Source organism: Leptodactylus fuscus, chromosome 5 (assembly GCF_031893055.1).
Source record: "Leptodactylus fuscus isolate aLepFus1 chromosome 5, aLepFus1.hap2, whole genome shotgun sequence".
Classification (NCBI taxonomy): Eukaryota; Metazoa; Chordata; class Amphibia; order Anura; family Leptodactylidae; genus Leptodactylus; species Leptodactylus fuscus.
This window is the reverse complement of record NC_134269.1, coordinates 192958378-192978903: the sequence shown is the minus strand read 5'-3', so window position 1 is coordinate 192978903 and position 20526 is coordinate 192958378. Positions and strand designations below refer to the sequence as shown.

Below are 20526 nucleotides of genomic sequence, written 5' to 3'. Positions count from 1 at the left end.
AAAATATAGTCATTTATTTTATTTTATTTTTTATTGTATTATTGAGTCACATTATATTTTTTTATTTTATTTTAGATGTCAATGAGTTGAAAGTATTTGTTGACCTGGCCTCCATCTCTGCTGGTGAGAATGACATGGACGTGGATCGTGTTGCCTGTTTCCATGATGCAGTTTTGGGTTATTCATCTTTATTATATGAACTGAATTCAAATTCTGGATTTGATGACTTGATGACGTGTTTGCAAAAACTGTGGAAAGCTTTGCAAAGTGACCGAAACCTCCCTAAAAAGATGGTAAGTATCAGTTATATATGAAGAATACCACATTGTAGCTGCTAGGTCAAGAAAAGTTTTAAGGGTCACTATTGTTCCATAAAATGAAAAAATGTGTTGTAATGATATGAAAGATGTATCAATCAGTAGGGGTCTAGGTGCTGCAAGCCCCCCTTCCACCCACCAATTATTGGAGTAACAGTGTAGAAGTGCTCGCGTAAGTTTTTTTGGCTTTCCCAGAGATATTGAAGACTGCTTATCGGACCAGAAAGGGGCAAAACAGTAAGCTGAGTGTCACTGACTTTCATTGCTGCTGACTTTCATGGGTACTACTGGAGGCATGGCTTTTGAACCTTCTACTTACTGTCTGCAAATCTTTTTAGGTTAACTTTTTAAGTGGATGGTTACTTAAGGGGATCCTATCATTCAATCACTTTTTTTTTATCATTAACATGTGAGAATAGCCTTAAGAAAGGCTATTCTTCTCCTACCTTTCGTTGTCTTCTCCACGCCGCCGTTCGCTTGAAAATCCGTTTTTTGTCGGTATGTAAATGAGTTCTCTTGCAGCACTGGGGGCGGGCCCCAGCGCTCAAACAGCACTGGGGGCGTCCCCAATGCTGCCAGAGAACTCTCCAATGCCGCCTCCATCTTCTTCAGGAACGAGGTCTTCACCACGTCTTTTTCCGGCGGTAGCTTCTAACTTCTAGGCCTCGGGCAAAGCCGACTGCGCATGCATTCCGGCCGCAAGAAAATAGCCGCTTACAATACTATGTAAGCGGCCATTTTTCTTGTGGCTGCGAGCATGCGCAGTCGGCTTTGCTCTAGGCCTAGAAGTTAGAAGCCGCCACCGGAAGAAGATGCGGTGAAGACCTCGTTCCTGAAGAAGATGGAGGCGACGTTGGAGAGTTCTCTGGCAGCATTGGGGATGCCCCCAGTGCTGCGAGAGAACTCATTTACATAACAACACAAAACGGATTTTCAAGCGAACGGCGGCGTGGAGAAGACAACGAAAGGCAGGAGAAGAGTAGCCTTTCTTAAAGGGGTATTCCCACGTCGCATACTCACCAGTCTTCACTGCTGTAAAATCTTCTTTCTTCCTGGTTTCTTGCGTCATTTGGTGGGCGGGGTTTCATATGCAACCTGCCGTTTAGCTCCGCACCCAAATTAGCGTGTAGCTCCACCCACCGCATATCGTGATCCTATGGGGTGGCTGAAGGGCCTGTGATGTCATTAAAGGTCCTCAAACAACACTATATGCACAATATTAGACTATGAAGTACAGGCAGGAGCAACTCCATTCTGTGTTACATACAGAGACTGCCTGTCTCTGCCATAATGAACACAATTGAACTAGCTAGTCTGATAACTGGGAGTACAGAAGACGAGTTCAGAAATGAAAGCAGCTCCTCTCCCCTATCTGATAGCAGGGAGTTAGGTCACGTGGTTTAGACACAGGAATAGCTAGAAACACAGGCTCGCTCCCGTGCACTTAGCCCCTCCTCCCTCCCCCCTGAGAGCAGCAGATACATCACTTGACTTTTGAGCAGATAAGTCAAGACCTGTATCAACAATGAATTGAATAAAGTAAGAAAGTGGACAAACAAAGCAGTTTTGCTGAAGCAGTGTATTTAGGAAAAGCAGTATAGATAGGATCCTTGTGATGGGACAATCCCTTTAAGGCTATTCCGACGTGTTAATGATAACAAAAAGTGATTGAATGATAGGATCCTTTTAAAATAACATGGTTAAAGAGTCTCTATTAGCTTACTACAGTATGCTACCCTACACTTGCTTAATGGTACCTTTGTGTTATTAAAAATTAACACCAAAAAATAAAATAAAAACAACAAAAATACACACATTTTCTCTCTTTTTCTCTGGATTTATCAAGATATTAGAAAAAAAAAATCAAAAACATGCAAAAATGAAACTGACAAAAATTAAGCCACTGGAAAAAAAAAAGGACACCAAAGTTATTTCAATAACCCAAACAAAAAAAGAACCATATGCACCATAAAAAAAAAATAAAAAAATGTGTACAGTCATGAACAAGGGAAGATGGTCCACTCAAAGTAGTTTTTACCTTTGCAGGAGGTAATTATTCCCTATGCACTCAATCACTAAGACCCCACCAATCAGGGGAACTGAGATGTTTCGTCTCCCGACCTGAATGGAGCCGCTGTCAAGCACTTTAATATCTGAACAATTGTTTTGTTTTATTTTTTATTCTATTTCCTTAGAGAGACTCTGCGCGCCATATAGAGTGGTTGAAAACTGTGAAAGAAAGTCATGGGTCGGTGGAATTGTCCTCATTGTCATTAGCAACTACAATAAACAAACGGGGGATGTACATAATCCAAGCACCCAAAGACAACAAAAAGGTGATTACATAAAAAAAACAAATAAAAACAAAACACAACAATCCCTTTAAGGCTTTATATTGCTATACATGTTATATTACTAATAGTGCAATTCATGTTGCTCACATGATACTGTATCATTGTACAGATTACTCCAGATAATGTGATACAACTGAACCTCCAACAAGAAGGAGACAGTAACATACATGAGCGCGGTTACACGCTAGAGGAGTTGAAGGAATTACTGAATAAACTTATGCTTATGTCAGCAAAAGGAGATCAGAGCAATGAGGAGGTGGACAAGTTTTCAGAGGTAAGATAACAAAATCATGTGCCCAAACAGCAGTTTAAGTTTATGACCACATATTGGCAATTGTTTTTTTCAGGAGAAATTGCGTAACAAATGCTTTCATATGTTTTATCGTATTACTCCTTTGTGAACATGGAATGTTTATGACTTTGTAGTTTCCAAAAAGGGTCTTTTGAGGGGTTGTAGCCTTTGTTTTGGTGTCCCAAAACCTTTGCAAACTTTCCTGAAAACTTCCTAATAAAATCAAGGTCCTACATATACAAGATAATCCTTTATTTCTGAAAATTGTGCTTGACTAAAGTGGCACACTAGGACCACATTTCCATAAATTTTAAAATTTCACCTCTATTTTTCTTTGATTCTCCTGCATCATAAAAACGTACCAGAATGCTGTTCTGAATAGTTCTCTATATGTGGTTTCTATTATATTCACCCTTTAAAGACACTTGAGGAATTAAATTGGTCCCTACAAATATAATTTGCTGCTAAATTTATGAGTAGGGTTGAGCCGATCCTGACTTTTCAGGATCGATTTTAAAATCCGATTTTCGATTTCCGAAATCATTTTTCATTCGAACCCGATCTCAATCCCAATTCCGATCCCAATGCAAATCAATGGGATTTTTTTTTATTAATCGGAGATCGGATTTTAAAAGCAATCCTATTCACTATACAGCATGGAATCTAAGAATTGTTAGAATCCACGCTGTGTAGTGAATCACTAAGTAGCCAGAGGATTGAAGCCAGAGGATAGTGGGAGGGGAGACGTGACGTTGCCATTGTTACTCATGTAACATTGCCCTTGTTGCTCCAAAGAGCTTGACGAAAACAGTGGTATGTTGGTATTGGAGGTACTGATTCACAAGTGAAAACATCATTTGATTATTATTTTTATTTTTTTAGAGCACCATTAATTCCATTGTGATGGACATTATTTTATTAAAGGGGCTCTATCAACACATTTACGGGTTTTGAGCTAAATATATTCCTGATTAGCCTTTAAAAAGGCTATTCATGTGCTGCTATTAGTATGTAAAAAGACCCCCCATTTTTTAAAATGATCTTGGTAATCGATATGTAAATTAGCTGGATCGTGCATGGTGGGCGTGTCGTGCACTGCTTAGCGTCATAGCTTCTGCGTGCCCACCGCTTCCTCCAAGCCCCCCTCCTGCAGGCTTATTCACGTCGGTTTCTATTAAAAGCATGTGCGTGCGCAGTAGCGCTCTCTCCGGCGCACTACTGCACACGCTCCAGCGCCATTTTCCAATAGAGACCATTGCAAGCCGTTGCATGCGCAGTAGTCTTTTTACACACTAATAGCAGCACCTGAATAACCTTTTTAAAGGTTATTCAGGAATATCTTTAGCTCATAACCCGTAAATCTGCTGATAGAGCCCCTTTAATTCCATTCTGCTTTACATTATATTAATTCCATGGTGCAGTAAATTATTATATTAATTTTATTGTGCTGGACATTACTGTATTAATTCCATGTAGCTATGCATCATTATATTAATTCCATGGTGCTGGACATCCTTATATTAATTCCACGGTGCTGGACCTTATTATGGTGGGATAGGGGGCAGTGCCCACAAGGGCTTATGATCTGTGAGATTAAGGTGACCCTAACCTATCTATCTGCGGGGCTGTGTTCTAGTTACAGACTACCTTTAAAGCACAATATAAGGTGTCTAAAGACTGTTAACATTTATTTAAATATTTTATTTTTACCAGATTTTTTCCAACGTTCAGAGACTGTCCAGATCATTTATTGATCTCTATTTAGCTGGAAATATGTTATTTAGAACTTGGAAGGCTGAAATTTACTGTTCTGACGATGAACCAATTAGTATTTGCATGACATTTGATGTTAATGGAATTGACAAACTGGAAGGACAAGGACCTCTTACCAGTCTGCTTCCAAAAATCTGCAAAACCATGGAGAATTTATTAGAAGAGTGGACAGAATTCATGACCAAGAAGAGGACTCAGCATTACTACCTAAACTATTACACCGCAGAGCAGTTGGTTTTCCTTTGCCAACAATTTCAGAGAAGAGATATCAGTGAGGAGGCGCTCGTAATGTTGTCCTTTATCAAGCCCGAGTGTCAAAAAATCAACACAGCAAAGACTGAATCTATAGACTCCCTTACTGGGAAGCGTCCAAACCGGATGGGTTTTGCGTTTAAATTGGCAGGCTGTAGCAGTGTATTGGAGAAACTGAGAGTGGTTTGGGAGTATTCTATGACATATATGAATTCTCTATTTCTCGGATGCTTAGATTTAGATACTCTAGGTCCGTGCTTGGCCTCATTAGCCAAGCAAAATAATAAATGGGTTTCACGCAAGTTCCATCCAAGTTTACATGAAGGTCGTCCCAATCTGGTTTTATGCCCCTCACCCCAGATCTTGTCCTGTGCTCTGGCAATTTATATGCACAGCTTTACTGAGCCTCTGCCGTCCTATGATGAAGTGTTGCTGTGCACGCCTCAGACTTCATTTGAAGAAGTTGCCTTGTTTTTTAGGAGATGTCTTACACTGGGTTACAATGGCAAGAAGATTTACAGTTTAATCTATGCAGATGAACTGAACTATGATACAGCATACAGAGCAGAGCAGCTATTCCAGCAGCTCCATACACGAAGCAATGGTGACTACTACCTAGTGATTATATGTAATTCTGACCGAGAACATTGCTACATCCCCTCTGTCTTCAGCCAGCATAAAGTGCACGTGATTCCTCATACGCCTCTCGATGAGTTGCAGCGATATCTACGTACTCACTTTGCTGTCAATCCTGCTGCTGTTTCTGCTGCTCATGTATTTCAGGATGGACTTAGTGCTGGCATTGTCTCATCCGAACGTGCAGGACTTGGTAAGTAGGATCTGTTTTATGATGTAATTGTCTCGAGTACAGTTTATCATCTGTTTTCAAGACAAGTTCACCGTTGTGAAAAAGCTCCAACTGAGTAACCCCAATGAACGCTGTGATCATAGCGCACCAAGCAAATCGTCTAAATGCAGTATGTTTTCTTCCATTACAAAAGTAAACAAACATGGCGGAAAACATAGTCTGTAATGTTATCTACTTTAGTGCCAATTGGAACGGGGAGAGATGGAAGGGCTCAGTCTGTATCCGTTATTCTGCCATGACAGATGACAGCAACCAACATTAACCATGGTAGTGTGAAGTTGTGCGGGTGGGAGTTAGTCTTAGCTTTTGCACTAGTGTCTATGAGACTTTAGTTACACCCTGAATAGAACCTCTACATTATTCTGTAATAACAGCATATGTTTCATTATATGTTGATCAGGGTGCCCCATCACAAAGCTGGCGATGCCAGTGTGTACTATGAGATTATATATGGGTAATATCCACATTTCCTGTTTATTCCAGGAAAGTCTCTGTATGTGAAAAGACTTTATGAAAACCTTGTGTCAAACTTCAAGACTGAGAGACCAGTTCTTAAAACGATCCGACTTATTAACCCTGAAGTGGATGAGAGTAAAGTATTGAACACCTTGCTTCCCTTTCTTGATGGCAAGTGGAAGGATTGCCCTGTAATATTCCATATTGATGTAACATCTTCTGTAAGTATAATATAATGGACATACCTTCAAACTTTATAACTATAGTATATAACTAGCACACAGATGTTCTCCATGTCTAGTGCTTTTACTTATTAAAGAGGACCTTTCAGGAGTGGGGCACATGCGGTTTTATATACCGCTGGAAAGCTGACTGTGCGTGAATTCAGCACACGGTTGGCTTTCACGATCTGTGCCCCAGGTGAAGAGCTATCAGTGCCGATACCATAGCTCTTCACCGTCTGAAGTGCGTTCCTAACAGTCAGTCAGGAACACCCTTCCTCACAGCAGAGCTTATAACGCTGTACTGTGAGACCAGGGAGGAACACCTCCCTCCCCTCCTGATAGTGCTCATCCATAGACGAGTACTGGGGGAGGTGTTCCTCCCCGGTCTCACAGTACAGCGCTATAGGCGCTGCTATGAGGAAGGGCATTCCTGACTGTCAGGAACGCCCTTCTGACGGTGAAGAGGTATGGTACTGGAAACGATAGCTCTTCAGCTGGGGCACAGATCGTGAAAGCAGACTTTCGGCTTTCCAACAGTATATAAAACCGCATGTGCCCCAACTCATGAAAGATCCTCTTTGATGATGAGAATACAACTGATGGAATACAATTGAAAACACGGATATTTGATCAAAAAACTAACTGAAAATGTATAATAAAATGTGTTACAGCTGGACATGTTCAGTACCACACAAGTTAAGCAGCTTTTTGTAGCCCCATAGAACCTAAAAATTTGATTGTGTTGTGAGAATGATTGTGCGATTCCTCCTGCTCTTCAATGTTCCAGTTATCGTCACTTTTCACAAACTGAGTGGTATAGAACCCTTTAACTGAGAGTCCTTGGTTTATCACTCTGACAGACCAATGTACGTCTAGGCTGAGATGTCAGCACTGTTCAACGTAGCATGTCCCGGTGGTTGGAAGGACAATGAAAAACTGGAATGACAGCAAGAGGTGCATGGAGGTGAACCTTTGCATGGTCCAATTGTCTAATTTCAAAAACGCTGTGTAGTGATCCATTCTGTACTGCAAGTGAAACTGGACATCACATCCCATGCCTATAGCGGCAAACAGTATGGACTCAAACCATCAATAGCTATTTGCACCACACTGAGTTACGAACCAGAAGTCTAGCTACTGGTATTACATTCACCTCATGCATCCATTCTGAAAAGCTATCATGGTGTACAGCAAGATGGCAATGGAGGTGGAGGTGTATCCTGTTCAGCAAGTTCCCCTTTTGTCTTGGACACAATGATAACCAGAGGTTGGTCTAGAGGCCAAATGGACAACTCCATGAAGAGTTCCTCACAAGAGAGCATCACACCGGTCCTATTTATGGGATTATGGTGTAGGGTGGCATAATGTACGGTAGCTGGACCTTTCTGGTCTTCATTTCAGGTTTCTTTGACATAACAACTCAGCATTACATTGATTTGGTCATGGAATCAGTGGTACCATCATTCCTCCAAAGTGTACCAGGAGTTGTTTTTAGCAGGACAATGCCAGTCCACAAGTTGCTTCTGGTACCATGGGGCCTAAACGTACTAACCAGGGCCTGCAGCGTCTCTAGATGTCTCCCATCGAGAACACCTGGGATGTCACTGGTCGGCAATTACAAAGGGAGCTGCCAGCTGTCACCTTGTTGTTTTGCATGTCCAAGGGCATTCAGCATGGCCAAACATTCCCCAGACAACCTTTAATAACCTCACTGACAGCATGCCTAGTTGTGTATATCCGTGTATTTTTGTGCATGGTGCTCATACGCGATACTGCATCAAGATTTTTCATATAGCTTATTTCCAATTTTTTATAATTTGCATATCATTAACATGTTGCAATCTAGTAACTTCCATAATTCCAAGACTTTTCCTTCTTTGTGTTGCAATTTCATTGTTGAGTGTATTAACACTGATGCATGTTATATAGATTTATGATATAGACTCTCTAGAATTAGTATCCTCTCATATGTGATTTCCTTATGTTGCAGGTGAAAAAGGGGATTTCAGAATTCCTGTTTAAACTTTTTGTCCTGCAATATCTCATGGATTCAGAGGGAAGGATATGGAAGCGCTTGCCAAGTCACTTGTACATTGTTGAGATTTTGGAATCTGCAAGCACAGTCTTTCCAAGACAGTTTAAAACTGTAAGAAGTTACTAGGGATTTATTTACTTTGACTTTTTTTTCTATACAATGTATTGCTGATGTCCCCCATGTCTAGTACTTGTAACTTTTCCCTAGTACCTGCACTCATTTCTAATTCTTGTTACTGAAAACACTGCAGAGCTAATACTAAAAGAGACCATCTGGGACCTTAGAGTGGGAAGGTGATGTCACCAAAGGTCCTGGGAATGGCACCCAGCTTCAGATAACATTAGATTAGACAAAAACTGCACTTAAAGCAACATTGTTACGGTATTATTTATTTATTTTTTTAAATTTTAAACTCTCTAGGGGTTTTGATCTCTATGGTGTCTGATCATCCAATACAATACGCTGAAATTCTAATACATTGTAATATATTGTGAAGTTACTACATTTCTATTACAGGTTGCATAGCGCAGCTTGTAATAGACGCATATAAAAGGCAAGCCTGGGGACCTTCAATAGGCTCTCAACTACCATAGTATTTAATTGCTCTCTTTCAGGGTATGGCAATCCTACCCAAAATGGAGATGCTATTGCACCACCAGGAAAAAGTTGTGTTGGTCAGATTTGACTGAAGCATCCCAGTAGCGACCTCTATATTTAAAGACCTGGCATGCACTGTAATAATACAATGATGTCAGGAAAGGGATAAAGTCAGTTAATATGGTTACCAATGAAAGGACTTCCAGGCTGTATCTGATAAAAACACAAAGAGCAAAGCATGCCTAGTATTCCTCTGATTGAATAGAACAACATCAGTGTGAACTTAGCTGTAAAGAAGCACTCCAGTAATTTATTTTTTGTTCCACCAGTTTGAAAATGAGCATGTGGTGTGTAATGTTACTGAATATTTTACTGAAAGCATTATTGTGCAGTTATGTGCTTCCCTCTGAAGCACATACATCCTCTCTTGTCCTCTGAGGCACACAGAATTTGCTGTATGACCACTAAGTCAAACTCACAATATATCTACTAGAGCCTTAATCCGATTCCCATAAACTTGCATTGTGAAAGTGACCTTGTGTTTATACAGGAAACACTGGCCCAATTTTACTAATAGTTAGACAGTGGAAACTTTGAAAGACAGTCTGAAAATGTGTCATATTTATCACTGTGGCTGATGCTGGATGCTAAATCTGATGTATCTTTTAGACTGTCTAGTCTAGGTTTTATACCACTTTGTAGTTGGCTTATTTTGAGCCAGAATTTTACAAAACAATTATGATACATTTTTTGGAGAATTACCCTTCCTACACCCACAATGTCTAGTAAGTTGAAATATTTTAACCCTTTATTACGCCACAGATACACCACACTGCAACAAAGATGTGACACATTTATGCCAGTCATAACTACAATAGTAAATCTGGCCCACTGAGTGCGATAGAGGATCTGAGAGGAGTTTGGCGCTTCAGAGGGAAGCACATAACCTCATAATAATGCTTTCAGTAGGTTATTCATTATCTTTACGCTATTCATGGGACTCAGGTTAGCTGTAACAGCCACAGTCAGATGTACAGAGATGTACCTTAGTAATCAACAATAGGCCTTGGTCCCTTTACTCAGCTTCTCACTCCATATTCAGCCTACAGCTTATTTATTTATATGGCCACTTTGAGTGTAATGATACTTATATAAAACATAAAAATGTACACTGTTTTTTTTTTATATTCCATGATTTTTCTCTGTGTTATTGGGGGCACAGATGATAACCTTGGGTCATACCCCTTCTGTAGTTCAGAGATTTGCTTACTGTCCATAGCAGGTAGATCTGTCTACTTCCCTTTTTTGCCTAGCACGTTCTTGCTTTTTAGGATGGGAATAAAAGATCAACTCCAACACCCTATTACATCCATCTCTGTTGACTAGCCAATCTTGAGAAGACAATGTGGCATGGTGGAACCTCTGATCCCCTCTAATCCGCTAGCCATAGACTCACAAAGTTCTTTTCATTCCCTTCCCAGCACTCACTCCATCTCTTCAAGGGGAAACTAAAAGGATGGCCCTGCTAGATCTCTGGGCTTGAATTTGAGGGCTCAGTATGGTAGAGAGGTTTCAGGGACATCATGTTTGCACATTACTTAACATTCACTTCCCAGCCCTTGATCTGGATCCTATCAGCCTGCAAGTATCACTAAGAGAGGCTTATGATACTCCATGATACCCAGCTCATAGTCTCCATATCTGTACTTTAATGTATTCAATCTTCATCCAGCAGTAGTTTACTCTTTCATATTACCCTCTGTATACATCATATATCATGGGAACCAGAGAATAGCCAGAACTACCTATCTTACCTACTCCCATGTGGCCAGCCTAAACCAAACCACAGTAGTACAATGACAGACTATTGATGAACCACCCTATTCCACGTTCAGAGCTTAGCCATCCATAGAAGTTCCAAACCAGCTGTCTTTCTATGGTGGTAACATGGAAGGTGGTTTCCATATCCATGCTAGACATGGTAAGATGGTTGCCAAACCAGGGTTCATATGCTTCCTCCACCTGTATGGCACTTATTGCCCTTTCACAGACTTTATGCTTTGTGAATCTCAAAAATGATTCAGATTTTCCACTCACTGAATATCATATTCTCAATCTCTCCATCTTCACCTATCCCCTCCTTCCTCCAGATGTGCTCTGATAACTTTGCTGACCTGGAAGAGGACCAGCCTTCTTACGGGTGGGGTTATATTCTGGCAGTATAGGTTTTTTTTTTCTTAATATAAGATATGGTATGTAAAAACCTTTTTATACAAACCCAATAAGATTAAGATTTGTTATTTAGTTGTGTATATTTGACTTAAAGTACAGTTTTGAAACCTTCAGTTTTCTTGCGTCTGATTTTTAGCTCGTTTAATTGTAATTCTGTAATATTTTTACAATTGTGTGAGTGTTTTACAATTGTATTTCTTAATGTATTTATTTTTGTTTGCAGGCCCCTCAAGTGGTGCAGCACAATTTCATCGACTTCTTTCCCAAAATTGTATGTTATTCACCAAACAAAGTGCTAACAAAATACACAGAAGATGTGGCAGATGACTGTGGAGATCCAGGAATGGATATTGATGAATTCCGTAGCGAATGCTTTCAGAGACCATTCCAATATTTGATACGATTTGACACAAAGCAGAATCTAGATAAATTTGAATACATAATTGGTAGCGTAGAAGGTGATCCAGCAAAGTGTCTGCAGATATTCCTTTTGTATTGTGGAATTATTGATCCTTCCTGGTCTGAACTCAGAAATTTTGCCTGGTTTTTAAATCTCCAACTTAGAGATTGTGAGTCTTCAGTTTTTTGTGATTTTGAGCTTATTGGAGATACATTGCCAGGATTTAAAAATTTTGTGGTCAAATTTATGATACTCATGGCAAAAGACTTTGCTACACCATCTTTGGATATTGCAGATCAAAGTCCAGGAAGGCAAAACTGGGATGAATGTAAGAATAAAGATCTGGCTCCCTTTTCTTTGCGTAAAAAGTGGGAGTCTGAACCACATCCCTACATCTTCTTTAATAATGACCATGTGTCCATGACATTTATTGGATTCCACTTACAACCAAATAATGCAGGAGGTGTAGATGCCATCAATCCCAGAAATAACACTATCATTGAAACAAATGTTATGACCCCTCAGCTTTATGAAGGACTGAGGCATCAACGAGTGCCATTTAATATTGACTTTGACAGACTGCCCAGAGAGGAGAAGATAAGCCGATTATGTTTGGTCCTAGGAATCGAGTGGCCATTTGATCCTGATGAAACATATGAGCTTACTACGGACAACATTCTCAAGATTCTAGCTATTAAGATGCGATTCCGATGTGGAATTCCTGTTGTTATCATGGGAGAAACTGGTTGTGGAAAAACTCGTCTTATTAAATTCTTATGCCATTTGTGCAAGGGATTTGTTGATACAGAAAACATGAAACTTGTGAAAGTTCATGGAGGAACCACGGCTGAGATGATTTACCAAAAAATATTGGATGCACAAGATATAGCATGTTTTAACAAACAGAATGGATGTGATACTGTCTTGTTTTTCGATGAAGCTAATACAACTGAGGCCATTAGTAGCATCAAAGAAGCGCTGTGTGACCACACTGTGGACGGGCAGCCATTAGAAGAGGAGTCTGGATTACACATCATCGCAGCCTGCAACCCGTATCGAAAACACACGGATGAAATGATCAGACGCTTAGAATCCGCTGGTCTGGGATACAGAGTAACCGCAGATGAGACCAAAGAAAGATTAGGATCCATCCCATTGAGACAGCTTGTTTACCGTGTACATGCTTTGCCTCCCAGCATGATGCCACTTGTATGGGACTTTGGACAACTTAATAATGAAACCGAGAAGAAATACATACAGCAAATAGTTCAGCGTCTAGCGAAGGAGATTCAGCTTTCTGCTCATGATATGCAGTTATTAACAGATGTGCTCTCAGCTTCTCAGACTTACATGAGGAGGAAAAATGATGAATGCAGCTTTGTCAGCCTAAGAGATGTTGAGCGTTGCATAGAGGTCTTCAAGTGGTTCTATAACCATCATGCAAAGCTGCTGAAGAATCGGAAAAGCATGTTAGAGGGTAAAGGAAGAATCAGTTCTCCAAAAGATAAAGTAGCCTGGTCTCTCGTGCTAGCTGCCGGTGTATGCTATCATGCCTCTTTAGAAACTAAGGAGTCATACAGAGAGGCCATATGTGAATATTTTTCTCAGCCGTATGATGAACAAGCTGCTATCTTACGTGAAATAAGTGTCATTCAGGATCTCTTTTTATCAGGCGTAAACTTAAGAGACACCATTGCAAAAAACCTTGCTTTGAAGGAAAACCTATTTATGATGGTCATCTGTATTGAACTTAAAATCCCATTGTTTCTTGTTGGAAAACCTGGAAGTTCAAAGTCACTTGCAAAAACTATAGTTGCAGATGCCATGCAAGGTCAGGCAGCTCATACTGAACTGTATAGAGACCTTAAACAGATCCACTTGGTATCTTTTCAGTGTAGCCCTCACTCAACCCCAGAAGGCATCATTGGCACATTTAAGCACTGTGCTCGCTTCCAGGAAGGGAAAAACTTAAGAGAGTACGTGTCAGTCGTCGTACTTGATGAAATTGGTCTTGCTGAAGACTCTGTAAAAATGCCTTTAAAGACACTCCACCCTTTGCTGGAGGATGGTTGTATCGATGATGACCCTTTGCCACACAAGAAGGTTGGATTCATTGGCATCTCTAACTGGGCCTTAGATCCTGCAAAAATGAACAGAGGAATCTTTGTATCTCGGGGTGATCCTAGTAAGAAAGAACTTATTGAAAGTGCAAATGGAATCTGTTCATCTGATAATCTAATTCTTAGGAAAGTCTCTGGCTATTTCCAGTACTTTGCAGAAGGGTATGAGCAAGTTTGTGAGACTCAGAAAGAACAGAAAAAAGAATTCTTTGGTTTACGGGACTTTTACAGTCTGATAAAAATGGTTTTTGCTTTTACTAAAGAGTCTGATGGAAACTTAACAGAGCATAAAATTGCCCGGGCCGTCCTCCGAAATTTCAGTGGAAAAGATGATTTAAATGCTTTGGAAATTTTTGTAGGAGATGATTACAAGAATCTAGGAGAAGTAAATACAATAGATTTAGTTATGGAAAATATTACAAATGACGGTGAAGACTGGGAATCCCGCTACCTTTTAATATTGACCAAAAACTATGCGGCATTACAGATACTACAGCAAGCATTAATAAAGGAGAACCAGAAACCTGAAATCATATTTGGATCCAGCTTCCCAAAAGACCAAAAGTACACTCAGATTTGCCGAAATATCAACCGCGTCAAGAACTGTATGGAAACTGGCCAGATGGTCATTCTCCTTAACCTCCAAAACTTGTATGAAAGCCTCTATGATGCACTAAATCAATATTACGTGTACCTCGCTGGCCAAAAATATGTAGACTTGGGCCTTGGCACCCATCGTGTAAAGTGCAGAGTTCATCCAAAATTCAGACTGATCGTCATTGAAGAAAAAGATATTGTGTACAAAGACTTTCCAATCCCACTTATCAACAGACTGGAAAAACATTATCTGGATATAAGCACATTTTTGAAAAAAGAACACAAGGGCATTGTACAAGAACTTGAGGCTTGGGTTCAAGATTTTACGAAAGTCAAAGTAGAGCACCTCATGGTAAAAAGTCATGACTATAGTCCATCAGATGTTTTTGTTGGCTACCACTCAGACACGTGTGCCTCGGTTGTTCTTCACGTATTAGAAAATATGGATCAAACGCAGCCTGATCCTGAAGATATCACAAATGTCAAGAAGGAGGCAAAAATTGTTATACTGAAATGTGCTACACCAGATTCTGTCATCAGATACAAAAGCCGAGAATTAATTGATGAATACTTCAAGATACAACATCACGGCTCCTTGCTAGACTTCCTCAGTTCACACATAACTTCTTCCTATGGCAATCACACCATTTTCACAGAGGTAATGTAATATTTATTTGTAATATTTATTTTATTTATGAGTCCACTATACATTGGTCCATCAAGTTACAATATTAATTGGTTCCTGAGGCACCATTTTATTCTGTGGGCACCATTGTAAGCTAAAATCATTGTAACGGAAGCCCAACGTGGTGCTACTAGTCAGCCAATCAGTGCAGGGGCTTCACTAATACAGGGGTTTTATCAGTGAAATGTCCATGCTGATTTGTTAGAACCTCTAGCCAAGCATTGTATGTTTGTATGTTGAGTCTGGTTTGATGTTACAAGGGTCCAGAAAAACACAACTGTATGTCGAGGTCATTGTAACTTGGGGGACCACTGTACTGTATTTCATTATAACTGATTGCTTTCTATGTTAGTATATGTTCTTAAAGGGGTGATGCCATTAAAGACACTTATCCTCTCTCCACAGGGGATAAATAAATAAATAAAAAATTCCGAAAGTCCCCCTGAAGTTGTCCTTTGAATGAAGTGCCAATGCGCAAACGCAACTGGCACTTCTTTCACACTTATGGGACTGCCAGAGATACAGTCGTGGCGACCACCCTCCCCCCATACAAGTGAATGGAGCATTAGTCATGCAAGCACTCATACGTAGGTGAACTTCAGGGGGACTTTGTCCCCTTTTCTCCTTATCGCTGGGGGGGGGGGGGGTCCCAGTGGTCAGGCTCCCAGTGATATGGCACTTCCTGTGGATAGAAGATAAGTGTCTAATTCCACACATGGTGGCAATGGTTTAGCCTGGTTATGTCTGCAGTGTTGTAGAAACTGTGTTAGAGATTTGCTAATTTTTGAATGCTTATTTACATGTGTGATTTTTGGAGGTAAAACATCTACTACATGTGTATATATTCTTATGGATTCATGTCAATTTATAGGTTTTCTTTTCTACAACTCTAACCAAAACCTTTAATGATTTTTAAAATTTATTACAAATTTTTTTTTCTGTTCAGATCACAACATTTTCACGCCTTCTTACCTCTGCTGACCAAAAGATTTTGGATGCCGAGTTACACAATAGGATTAGCAAGATTGAAATTTTGTCCCTTCAGCAGTTTGACACAGAATTCTCATTCTTAAAAAAAATTCGGTAAGTTGTGCCATAATGAGTAGAGATGAGCGAACAGTGTTCTATCGAACTCATGTTCGATCGGATATTAGGCTGTTCGGCATGTTCGAATCGAATCGAACACCGCGTGGTAAAGTGCGCCATTACTCGATTCCCCTCCCACCTTCCCTGGCGCCTTTTTTGCTCCAATAACAGCGCAGGGTAGGTGGGACAGGAACTACGACACCGGTGACGTTGAAAAAAAGTAGGCAAAACCCATTGGCTGCCGAAAACATGTGACCTCTAATTTAAAAGAACAGCGCCGCCCAGCTTCGCGTCATTCTGAGCTTGCAATTCACCGAGGACGGAGGTTTCCGTCCAGTTAGCTAGGGGTTAGATTCTGGGTAGGCAGGGACAGGCTAGGATAGGAAGGAGAAGACAACCAACAGCTCTTATAAGAGCTAAATTCCAGGGAGAAGCTTGTCAGTGTAACGTGGCACTGACGGGCTCAATCGCCGCAACCCAGCTTTCCCAGGATCCTGAATGGAATACACTGTCAGTGTATTCCCGTATACCCGATATATACCCCCGATACCCGTTCCAACGGTGTGCCCCCCCACCTTCACCCCAGAAATACCCTGCAAGTCCCCTAGCAATAGAATTGGGGCTATATACACCCACTATTTTTGCTACTGCCATATAGTGCCATTGTCTCACTGGGAATTCAAAGAATATATTGGGCTTACATATAACTTCAATTCCAGGGAGAAGCTTGTCAGTGTAACGTGGCACTGACGGGCTCAATCGCCGCAACCCAGCTTTCCCAGGATCCTGAATGGAACACACTGACAGTGTATTCCCGTATACCCCATATATACACCCCAAATCCCCGTTCCAACGGTGTGCCCCCCCACCTTCACCTCAGAAATACCCTGCAAGTCCCCTAGCAATAGAATTGGGGCTATATACACCCACAATTTTTGCTACTGGTATACAGTGCCATTGTCTGACTGGGAATTCAAAGAATATATGGGGGTTATGTGCACCCACAATTTTTAATACTGCTATACAGTGCCATTGTCTGACTGGGAATTCAAAGAATATATTGGGGTGACGTGCACCCACAATTTTTGCTACTGCTATACAGTTCCATTGTCTGACTGGGAATTCAAAGAATATATGGGGGTTATGTGCACCCACAATTTTTAATACTGGTATATAGTGCCATTGTCTGACTGGGAATTCAAAGAATATATGGGGGTTATGTGCACCCACAATTTTTAATACTGGTATACAGTGCCATTGTCTGACTGGGAATTCAAAGAATATATGGGGGTTATGTGCACCCACAATTTTTAATACTGGTATACAGTGCCATTGTCTGACTGGGAATTCAAAGAATATATGGGGGTTATGTGCACCCACAATTTTTACTACTGGTATACAGTGCCATTGTCTAACTGGGAATTCAAAGAATATATTGGGGTGACGTGCACCCACAATTTTTGCTACTGCTATACAGTTCCATTGTCTCACTGGGAATTCAAAGAATATATGGGGGTTATGTGCACCCACAATTTTTAATACTGGTATACAGTGCCATTGTCTGACTGGGAATTCAAAGAATATATGGGGGTTATGTGCACCCACAATTTTTAATACTGGTATACAGTGCCATTGTCTGACTGGGAATTCAAAGAATATATGGGGGTTATGTGCACCCACAATTTTTACTACTGGTATACAGTGCCATTGTCTAACTGGGAATTCAAAGAATATATTGGGGTGACGTGCACCCACAATTTTTGCTACTGCTATACAGTTCCATTGTCTGACTGGGAATTCAAAGAATATATGGGGGTTATGTGCACCCACAATTTTTACTACTGGTATACAGTGCCATTGTCTAACTGGGAATTCAAAGAATATATTGGGGTGACGTGCACCCACAATTTTTGCTACTGCTATACAGTTCCATTGTCTCACTGGGAATTCAAAGAATATATGGGGGTTATGTGCACCCACAATTTTTAATACTGGTATACAGTGCCATTGTCTGACTGGGAATTCAAAGAATATATGGGGGTTATGTGCACCCACAATTTTTAATACTGGTATATAGTGCCATTGTCTGACTGGGAATTCAAAGAATATATGGGGGTTACGTGCACCCACAATTTTTAATACTGGTATACAGTGCCATTGTCTGACTGGGAATTCAAAGAATATATGGGGGTTATGTGCACCCACAATTTTTAATACTGGTATACAGTGCCATTGTCTGACTGGGAATTCAAAGAATATATGGGGGTTATGTGCACCCACAATTTTTACTACTGGTATACAGTGCCATTGTCTAACTGGGAATTCAAAGAATATATTGGGGTGACGTGCACCCACAATTTTTGCTACTGCTATACAGTTCCATTGTCTCACTGGGAATTCAAAGAATATATGGGGGTTATGTGCACCCACAATTTTTAATACTGGTATACAGTGCCATTGTCTGACTGGGAATTCAAAGAATATATGGGGGTTATGTGCACCCACAATTTTTAATACTGGTATACAGTGCCATTGTCTGACTGGGAATTCAAAGAATATATGGGGGTTATGTGCACCCACAATTTTTACTACTGGTATACAGTGCCATTGTCTAACTGGGAATTCAAAGAATATATTGGGGTGACGTGCACCCACAATTTTTACTACTGGTATACAGTGCCATTGTCTGACTGGGAATTCAAAGAATATATGGGGGTTATGTGCACCCACAATTTTTAATACTGGTATATAGTGCCATTGTCTGACTGGGAATTCAAAGAATATATGGGGGTTACGTGCACCCACAATTTTTGCTACTGCTATACAGTTCCATTGTCTCACTGGGAATTCAAAGAATATATGGGGGTTATGTGCACCCACAATTTTTAATACTGGTATACAGTGCCATTGTCTGACTGGGAATTCAAAGAATATATGGGGGTTATGTGCACCCACAATTTTTAATACTGGTATACAGTGCCATTGTCTGACTGGGAATTCAAAGAATATATGGGGGTTATGTGCACCCACAATTTTTACTACTGGTATACAGTGCCATTGTCTAACTGGGAATTCAAAGAATATATTGGGGTGACGTGCACCCACAATTTTTGCTACTGCTATACAGTGCCATTGTCTGACTGGGAATTCAAAGAATATATGGGGGTTACGTGCACCCACAATTTTTAATACTGGTATATAGTGCCATTGTCTGACTGGGAATTCAAAGAATATATGGGGGTTATGTGCACCCACAATTTTTAATACTGGTATATAGTGCCATTGTCTGACTGGGAATTCAAAGAATATATGGGGGTTACGTGCACCCACAATTTTTAATACTGCTATACAGTGCCATTGTCTGACTGGGAATTCAAAGAATATATGGGGGTTACGTGCACCCACAATTTTTAATACTGGTATACAGTGCCATTGTCTGACTGGGAATTCAAAGAATATATGGGGGTTACGTGCACCCACAATTTTTAATACTGCTATACAGTGCCATTGTCTGACTGGGAATTCAAAGAATATATGGGGGTTACGTGCACCCACAATTTTTAATACTGGTATACAGTGCCATTGTCTGACTGGGAATTCAAAGAATATATGGGGGTTATGTGCACCCACAATTTTTAATACTGGTATACAGTGCCATTGTCTGACTGGGAATTCAAAGAATATATGGGGGTTATGTGCACCCACAATTTTTACTACTGGTATACAGTGCCATTGTCTAACTGGGAATTCAAAGAATATATTGGGGTGACGTGCACCCACAATTTTTGCTACTGCTATACAGTTCCATTGTCTCACTGGGAATTCAAAGAATATATGGGGGTTATGTGCATCCACAATTTTTAATACTGCTATACAGTTCCATTGTCTGACTGGGAATTCAAAGAATATATGGGGGTTATGTGCACCCACAATTTTTAATACTGGTATACAGTGCCATTGTCTGACTGGGAATTCAAAGAATATATGGGGGTTATGTGCACCCACAATTTTTACTACTGGTATACAGTGCCATTGTCTAACTGGGAATTCAAAGAATATATTGGGGTGACGTGCACCCACAATTTTTACTACTGGTATACAGTGCCATTGTCTGACTGGGAATTCAAAGAATATATGGGGGTTATGTGCACCCACAATTTTTAATACTGGTATACAGTGCCATTGTCTGACTGGGAATTCAAAGAATATATGGGGGTTACGTGCACCCACAATTTTTA

The 20526-nt window shown here is 40.4% G+C and overlaps 1 protein-coding gene across 1 annotated transcript in view; it reads left to right on the top strand.

Annotated features, from left to right (window-relative positions):
* The window catches only part of LOC142203891 (E3 ubiquitin-protein ligase RNF213-like), a 335709-nt gene that overhangs the window by 219155 nt on the left and 96028 nt on the right, over positions 1-20526 (top strand). The window contains exons 19-26 of the mRNA XM_075274990.1: positions 76-293; positions 2513-2653; positions 2781-2945; positions 4677-5817; positions 6340-6533; positions 8527-8682; positions 11624-15175; positions 16149-16285. Of these exons, the coding sequence (XP_075131091.1) occupies positions 76-293; positions 2513-2653; positions 2781-2945; positions 4677-5817; positions 6340-6533; positions 8527-8682; positions 11624-15175; positions 16149-16285 (5704 nt within the window). The remainder of the gene's footprint in view (positions 1-75; positions 294-2512; positions 2654-2780; positions 2946-4676; positions 5818-6339; positions 6534-8526; positions 8683-11623; positions 15176-16148; positions 16286-20526) is intronic.